Below are 9,080 nucleotides of genomic sequence, written 5' to 3'. Positions count from 1 at the left end.
GAAGTCATTTGCTGAGGTGTACAACAATGATGGTGTCTGTGACCCTGACAAAATACAAAAGAGAGGCTGTTTTTCCACAAGGGTGATTTTAGAATAAGCGTTTTGAGAACAAATGACAGCTGTAATTCATGACTTTGAAACTGCCCTTGTTATTGTGGAGATCCGAGTTTTGGTCCCTTTGTTCAGAGGCTTCATGACATAACTTGTGGCGTATGCTGCCCCCTGGTGGTAAAACTTCCCTAGAACAGGTATAGTACAAATCCAGTACAATAATGTGACCAGAAATATAGGATAGGCCGGTTCGGCAGAATGTGTAACTATTTTTTTTTTTTTAAAGCAGCTGTATGTTGTCAAGGATCTTCCCATTAGAATAATAGGATTTGATTTAGCTTCTTTTGTAGGCTATTATCTTTAGTTCTGTCTGACCCTCTAACAAGTGCTTCTTTCGAGAACAGTTTAAGGAAGTTTATGGGGAAATCCTTCTATCCAAGGGCCTATCCCTTAAAAAAAATAATGCTAAATCAAAAGAAAACACCTATTTTTGATCCTTGTGGCTTTGTAAAATTATTTTCATATCTAGAGTGAGGACTTAAACATTGAAGCACTGTTTAAAAATATATAACATTTTATAAAACATATAAATATATATATATATATATATCTATATAACATTTCAGTCAAGTAGTGTCTTTTAAAATGTCCTCATCTGTTCATGTTACACAGACCAGACCAAACAATATGTGCATTAGGCTACTGAAAACACAACGAAGAAAATACATTTTTTTCAAATATTCTCAAAATGTAGGTTCATAGCTATGTGTCAGTATTCTGTAGGAGTGCATTTTTCTTATGGCTGTTTTTTTGTTGTTGTTGTTCTTCTTCTTTTGTTTTGTTTGTTTTTGTATAACACGCTTCACATGTCTTTGAGATGCCGCTTTGGTGTCATTATCCACTCGTAAATGATTTATTCGAGGCTATCGTTTAACAAAAATAGGCAGAGTGACCTTTTCCTTCTCTTGCATGGCCCCTACCGTCAGGTCAGTTTGTGGAAGTAAAATTCACTGTTTACAATATATTCCGATGCATGACGGGAGGAAAGTGATTGACACGGCGGCCATTTTGCCGCTCTGCTCTGGCCATTGTGTGAGAGATAGTAAATACTGACAGTACAGACAAGCACTACACATTTTTCTCAGCGGGAAATTGTTTAAATTCACCCAAGGTAAGTGCCACAATATATCGTAAATTCTTTGTTAAGTCACTTTTAAAAGCTTTAGAGCACTTTTGGTGTGGTTATTTTTCTTTATAAATGTAGAAAATGTTATATTTTCATCGTGTGAGAAAGGGAAATCCGTCGGCGAGACGCTGGCAGAGAAAATAGGCTCCCTACTTCCAGTCGAGGAAGACAGAAAATCCGTCCCACTATGTGCATGTTTGCTTCGATCGTTCTCTGTAAAGCCTAGTTCTGCATTGCTCAAAATTAGCATTTTGCATACCTGTGATGCACATAGTTAGTTTCTGCTTGTTTTTGTTTTGATGCATGCAGCCGTTTTTTTAATATTTTTAAAAAACTTTGTGCCGTCACCGAGCGTGCATATACAGCTTCCCTCTAGTTGCCGTTCAAATTGCGGCCATAATCTTGCGGTTAAAGGCGGGACTTTTGGGAGATGATACGCCCTACTTTTCACAAGGACATTTTTGATTGGCTCAGGAAGACCTAATCACCGTTTCATTGGTCAGGATTTTGTTGATATTATACAGGCCAATTCTATTCGTTAAAAGGGATTTTGATTGATGGGGATTGGATTTATGCCTGTGTTGAATTTTTTTTTTCTGTGACAGGCACTTGCCCGAAATAGTATTTGGGGTCACAACTGAACATAGTTGAGAAGTTCCAAATTTGGACACTTAATTGGATTGTATTGGCATGCCAAGTAAGGGATAATGTATAGAACGCAGGTCATTGTCGGGAAAATAAGCCCCGACAGGGCGAACAGCACCCCGACGCGAAAGCGGAGGGGTGTTGGTTCAACCTGAAGGGGCTTATTTTCCCGACAATGACCGGCGTTCTATACATTATCCCGCTTATTATACGGTTACAACTAAAACAAACAAATTACTTAACACCGTGTGTCTTTTTACAATGCATTTGTTACTATACGTAGTGTTTAAAAGGAGAGAAATAGTTCGCCAAAGACGTTGAACTTCAAAGACAGTTGAAAATTCTTTAGAACACAGCTGCTCAACCGTCCGCTGAAACTCCATTGATAAGTTATCGTACTACTTGCGGAGTGCTACGAAAGACGTGAATTAGAGGCAAAAAGGCCACTTTCCTTGACAGCGGTCATTAAGTCCATAGCAACGGTCAGTTATCGGAAAATAGTTGACCGCAGAACGTTGGGAAGCCCCATTCAAGTGAATGGAGCATTCTACAGCATTAAGAAGAGCCGTGTAATAATGATATATAAATAACTCGTAATGACACAGAGCATGATGTTTATTAGTATTCCTTTTTGTGTGCTGTGGTCTGGAATTACATAAACACTTTCTTTGATATCCTGTTGTACCGTATAGGGTATTCTACGTCTTCATTTGTTAGCTGATGTTAGTAAAGCAATAATGCTTAAGCAGGATTCAGGCCAGGGGTCTGCTGTGAAGAGCTATCAGTCTGGCTTTCTGGCAATCTGTCAAAGTTAGCTCTATGTCTAAATCCTTAAGCAGTTCTCACAGATACCCTGAGAGTCCTACTTGACCTGAAGTTTGCTCTGCCTCACCTCCTAACCCTCTACCCTGCTCTGTGTCACCTCATCTGTCTCCTGCAGGTGATCAGAAGAAGAAGACATGGCTCGTACCAAGCAGACCGCCCGTAAGTCCACAGGAGGCAAAGCCCCCCGCAAGCAGCTGGCCACCAAAGCTGCCCGCAAGAGTGCCCCCTCTACTGGTGGGGTGAAGAAGCCTCATCGTTACAGGTGAGTTAGGACCCAGCCTTTGTATGTGTATGTGTATGGGGGATTGTACAGGTGTATGAAGCGTTTAGCTTCTACTTTGGCTGTTGTGTGTTTCTGACTCCCTCTGTGTTCTTTAGGCCCGGTACTGTGGCTCTGCGTGAGATCCGTCGGTACCAGAAGTCCACTGAGCTGCTGATCCGCAAGCTGCCCTTCCAGCGCCTGGTGAGAGAGATCGCCCAGGACTTCAAGACTGACCTGCGTTTCCAGAGTGCAGCCATTGGAGCTCTGCAGGTAAGTGTACTTAAGTTTTGTGTGTGTGTGTGTGTGTGTGTGTGTGTGGACTTCAAGACCAACCCATGCAGCAATCAAGAGACTCCAGGAGAGAGTGTGTGTATGAGGTTGTGTGCAAAAGGCGTCAAATTTAAAGAGATCATTTTGGCGTGACTAAAATGGTTGCATATTCACAGCCACTGATTGAAGCAAGGTGTTTTTATGGACACCTAGAGTATAAACAAAGCGTTGTAAACAAACATGTAGCACAAATAGCAGAGCCATTTGCTTTCAGATAACACTGCAAGTACATGACCTGAAGCCTTAAAGTATGGATGCATTTACTGCATGAAGCAACCGATGATGATGCTCTTACTAACACATCTGTGTGTGTGTGTGTGTGTGTGTGTTCCTGCAGGAGGCCAGCGAGGCATACCTGGTGGGTCTGTTTGAGGACACCAACCTGTGCGCCATCCACGCCAAGCGTGTCACCATCATGCCCAAAGACATCCAGCTGGCTCGTCGTATCCGCGGGGAACGTGCTTAAATGCGCCCCCCCTCTCACCCCATGGCCAACCCCCCCCCCCTCCCCCCTCTCTTCTAGTCCTCCTCACTGCCTCCCTCCCTCCCTTCACTCCTCTCCTTCATCCCTTCTTCTTGGTAGAGTTTAGAGTATCAGTGATCATGATGAGAGGTTGTGTATAAGTCCAGTCTCTTAGTTTCCGTCTGTCTGCCGCGGGCGGGTAGGGTACCTTTATGTGCATGTAATACAGGTGCTTCTGATCAGGGACTCACCCCCAGCATGCGAGCACATGCAAAACACACACACACACACACACACACACACACACACACACACACACACACAGACCTTCTGACAAGAGCAGGCGCAACACATACACATCTGGTGAGTAAACGAGGTTCTCATAAACACGTCATCATGTTTATGTGCCAGAGAAGAGCTGCCCTCTGAAGATCACACACACACACACACACACACACACACACACACACACAGGTGGGCGGAGTAGGGGTGAGGGCTGGGGTTAGTCTGCTAAAGAGGAGCAGTAACTCTCACAGCAGGGTGCTAATTAACACTAACCCCGCCTCCTCTCTGGGCCTCACAGGACCCTCTAGTTACTCTGGCCCGTCCGCAGAATACACACACACACTCACACTCACTTCAGCACCCACACACACACTCACTCACACACACACACACACACACTCTAAAACCAGCATTTTGTTGCTATGACACTCCCACACACACTCACTCGCTCATTTAACACCCATACACACACACACACATACTATGACACACACACGTATGTCGCTCAAGATTCCATCCTTACTGTCTTGCCATCAGGGGTTGGACAGGACAAGACTGGAGTAGAGGTTTCATACATACACACACACACACACACACACACACACATCTCTGTGTGGAGGGTCAACTCTTCTATCGTGGTGGTGGTGTTTTGTCCCTGATCAGCTGTGCATATTTAGTATTCAACTGCAGACCTTTGGTTGAAAGTTGTTACTTAAAATATTGATGATTACTATAAATGTTGATATGGTGTCTTTTTTTCTCTTTTTTTATTATGATGCATTGCATACACAATTTTTCCTTTTACCACTGTTAGCAGAGGATCGTGATAAATCACACATATAATGTTTTTTTTAATTATTACTATTAAAATAATTTTCTCTTCAGTAGGAGCCGATCTTCTTTCCCCCCTGTTTTACACTCTGGCAGCCACAGGGGGGAGCTCTAGCCCAGCATCTCATTCAGTGCGTCACTGGTAATCAGCCATTCTATTCTCGCCTCCCTCTCCCGTCGTTCCTCTTTCAGATCGGCGTTAGATGTCACAAAAGCGTAGCAAAAAAAAGTTATTCTTGCATTTAGTCCCTGCACCCCAATCTCTACATGTAGATTTGATTGTAGACTCTCCTGTTTTCTTCACACTTGCGATACACAATATAACCTCATGTTGTAATTTCATTCTTTTTTTGTTTCGATTTTCGGTATTTTCAGAAGTTTAAATAAGCTGATCTTTGTATTTTCCAAATTTCTCATACTATGGTGGTAATAAATAGATGTTACACAACCTGCTTTTCTACTGTTTCATTACTGACTGCCTGTCACACATTTCCCAATAATAAGCTGTTTATCTTCTTTTGGATAGCTTGACATGACGTTAGCATAGCATTCATAGCATAGGGGGACTGCCAATAGAAACTAGCCTTTTGGCTACAATTGGGTGCATTTACATTTTAATGTTTAATAATGTACACGGCCCCTCTTATCAAATAAACAAATCAAATCATAGACAATATAGCATAGCATAGCATAAACTTTAGTATAGCATACCATAGACAAAAATGCTCAAGTTTTGAATATGTCAACATGCAGAAAAAACAAGTTGACACATATATGATGTATCTGTGTGTGTGTGTGTATATAAATATGTATACAGGGTTGGGAAGGTTATGTAAAATTTTAATACATAGTGTAACTCTTTTAATTAAGTCATCAAACTTTAAGTCATTAAACTTTTTAGTAATACAATATTTTGATAGGCATAAGAGAGGTGTTGCAAATTGAAACGAGAACCAATCAAAAACAACGCTAAAAATTTGAATTTAGAGACTCTAGAGTCTAGACAGCGAAAAGATGTGATAATGGTGTGATATTGTACATATAAGCTTTTTGCCAAAAAGAATGTATTTGGATGCAACCCTTTGTAATCACCAACATTTTGATTAGAAATTAATTTAATTACATATTTTCTCTCAGTAACTATAACAGATTACAATTATATTTATTTGGGGATTTAAGTATGTAAATCACCATATACAGTATATAAGTTTGTGTGTAAATGTCAATAGAAAATCATTTTATATTTTCACACAGTGAGATGTTTGTATGCCTTATATGCCAAGAAAGTAACAGACTACATTGCAGGTTGAAAAACTAAAGGCCATCAGCTCAGGTCCAGAATCAAACTGTCTTAATCCACCGACGATTTGTGGTAAGTTCTCAGAGGTGCTTGAAGCAACCTACCTGTCAAGTACCTGAGGGTTATTTTGGTTATTCATAATAGCTTCCAACCAAATGAATGTACCGGACTGCAAAGGTGTTAAGGAAAGTTTTGTGAAAAGGGCTGTAATATGAGGATGCTTTCAAAAAGAGTGACATAGATTTTACTTATCAAATAACAAAGTGCAGTAAATCAAACATAAAAAATGAATACGTGGTGCTACCTCCCTTTGTCTCAAAACATCATCAATTCACCTCTAGGGATAGTCGCGAAGTGTATTTATAATTCCATAAAAATGTCTGTCATGTCACTCAGGAATCTCACTTCACTAAAGGGCTGTTGTGACAGATATATTGTTTGTCCTAGAGTAAGCAGTCCTATGCTGTAATTTGAAGGTGAATTTCAACAACAACAATGTTATTTTACTTGAAACTGGCTGGACACTCTTACTCTAGCTAGGAAGGCGTAGTGGAAAAGCACTCTAACAAGCACATTTTAGTCAAACTAAAATCACCAATCTATTAAAAGTTGTTCTCTCAGCACACAGAAATACTGCTTCTATGAAACTCACTTAAAATAAGCAAAGAATTAAACTCAGTGTTGTTTATTGTGTATAGCGCCACAATGAACAATATTTCATCGTGCTGTACAGAACTGAACGCCAGCGCCCCCTAAAGGAGACTACATGAACAGTAGATGACAGTTCTTCTCCTGAGTTCCCTTGGACAGCATGTCTTCCATCTGTCCCCTCTGCATACCCACCGAACCCATCAATGATACTCCTGATTGGCCGAACACATGTCATTAGCTAATCCACAATTCAATTCTGTGTGCTTGGAGCAGGAGTGGGGGGAATGTATGCTGTGAAAGGGTTTCTACCTGGACCAGGAATGAGCATTAAAACAAATTCTCTTGAATATCTCAGTATAGGTTTACATAGCTGGATCCAGCGGGGGTAAGAGGTGGATGTCCAGTTATACTGCAGAGAGAAATGCTCACACAATGGCTGATTTGAGAATCTGCGAAACTGCGGAAAGAAAAATACACGTGCAGATAAACAGAGAGGGGGCAGTTACACCTGTCAGTCGTGTGTCCTGTTGAGTCCTTTGAGTCCTTTTAAGTATAATGGAACACATAATCCTGAGTTAGCGTAGCAGTTGGGACCAGGACACAAGCTCTGGTCATCGTCAGCCTACCAGCCCCCTCAGATGGCCATGCAAAGATGTCATCAGTCCTGGACCACCTGTCAGGGATATAATGAGTTAACAAGTAGGGGGGAAGGGGTGTGAAACTGCGGACTGTTTCCAAACTAGCTTACTGTATTAGAGAGGCACAGGCCCATTCTCGCTTGGAGTGGGGTTTCCCTCGCTGCAAAATATTTGAAATACTTCCAAGTGCGAGTATAGGTCCAGGAACTTCCCACTCCACCCCAGCGGTTTGGCTACACCTGGCTTTTCGTCCATACCCTCCCTCCATGACACAGGTGTCACACAGGTGTCACACAGACCCGAGGGACAGCACTTGCGAGGAGTGGCCACAGAGCTCGGGGAATGTCCTGGAGAAATATGGGCGCAAACCTTGATCGTGTTCAAAGAAGAGGTTTGTACTGAAACTACTACAAATGCGTCAGTCCCCCTGAAATGTTGGTCAGTGTAGTTTTGGTGTGTCGAGCGTGACACAGTTTTGCTTTGTTGTGGCTTGACCAAGCATGCCTTGACCAGAAGTTTCTTTGAATAAAGAGCAATATATTTAAGCCTGACCACTCATTCACACACACACTTATATAGGTCTGCAGTTATTCAACACATGCACAAACATCTCTCTCTCTTACAAACACACACACAGGCACATGCACATACACATACACATACACTAACACTCACAAACACACAAGCACACACACACAGAGGCACGCGCACATTCACACACACACACAAGCACATACACATACACTAACACTCACAAACACACAAGCACACACACACCCACAGAGGCACGCGCACATACACACACCCACACACACACACACACTCACACACAGTCACACACAGTTTCTCGGCCCTGGTCACATTGCATGCGTGTATTGAGGTCAGGGTAGGATTAGGGTGCACTCTGTGCGGCAGCAGTGGAGTGGAGTAGGCGGGTGTGGTGGGGGGGGGGGGGGGGGGGCGGGGGGGTTGAAGGGACAGAGGGACCGACTCGTCTCTGAGTAGAGAGCGTGAGGAGCGCTCTTATGTGAACACTCTCCATTTTCCTCACTGCTTTTTCTGGCCTACGACGTGAAATGGAGGCCCCGCCACGTCCTAAAGTATCAGACATGTAGAAATATTTACTGATTTCAGTTCAGGCTAGTGTGGGAAACCAACGACTGTGAAAATGTGCCATTTCTGTTTGTTTTTGCGAGTTTTTGCGAGAAATGTGTTATGCAAGAGCTGACTTCCATTTTTTATTTTGCAAAACTCTTTGGTATTGTTTGAAGAAAGATGATTAATATTATGCCCTATCCATTCACACTCATGGCTTTCAAGTCTTGTCATCAAGTTGGTGATTTGTAGAAACATTTATTGAATTCAGTGTGCTGAACATGGCTAAATGTATTATCTGTGTTTGTCAGCTGTTACAAAAGGTTCTATGCGAGAGGGCTGAACTCCTTTGGTATTGTTTAGTATAACCCTGTAACTTACAGCCTTTTACAGCAGGATAATTACTATCCCTATTTCATGTTTTCATGCCCTGAAAGTGGTTGATTTGTAGCAATATGTATTGAATTCAGTTGTGGCACATTATCGTCAAGATCATATTATCCCTACCAGTGGTGTAG

At 42.1% G+C, this 9,080-nt stretch overlaps 1 protein-coding gene across 1 annotated transcript; it reads left to right on the top strand.

Annotated features, from left to right (window-relative positions):
* The first annotated feature begins 1,096 nt into the window (after positions 1-1,096).
* On the top strand, positions 1,097-5,326 carry h3f3c (H3 histone, family 3C). Its single transcript, XM_080847149.1, has 4 exons — positions 1,097-1,222; positions 2,823-2,969; positions 3,086-3,239; positions 3,637-5,326. Exons 2-4 carry the CDS (start codon positions 2,842-2,844, stop codon positions 3,763-3,765), a joined length of 411 nt encoding a protein of 136 aa, XP_080703275.1. The 5' UTR covers positions 1,097-1,222; positions 2,823-2,841; the 3' UTR covers positions 3,766-5,326.
* The last annotated feature ends 3,754 nt before the right edge of the window (positions 5,327-9,080 follow it).

Source organism: Sprattus sprattus, assembly GCF_963457725.1.
Source record: "Sprattus sprattus genome assembly, chromosome: 11".
NCBI classification, from domain to species: domain Eukaryota; kingdom Metazoa; phylum Chordata; class Actinopteri; order Clupeiformes; family Clupeidae; genus Sprattus; species Sprattus sprattus.
Note: the sequence above shows the minus strand (reverse complement) of the source record. Positions and strands in the feature narration are given on the sequence as shown.

Coding starts and splice junctions, on each gene's coding strand:
- h3f3c (XM_080847149.1), top strand. CDS start 2,842: ATGGCTCGTACCAAGCAGACCGCCCGTAAGTCCACAGGAGGCAAAGCC. Junction 2,970..3,085: donor AAGAAGCCTCATCGTTACAG/GTGAGTTAGGAC, acceptor TGTGTTCTTTAG/GCCCGGTACTGTGGCTCTGC. Junction 3,240..3,636: donor CAGCCATTGGAGCTCTGCAG/GTAAGTGTACTT, acceptor GTGTTCCTGCAG/GAGGCCAGCGAGGCATACCT.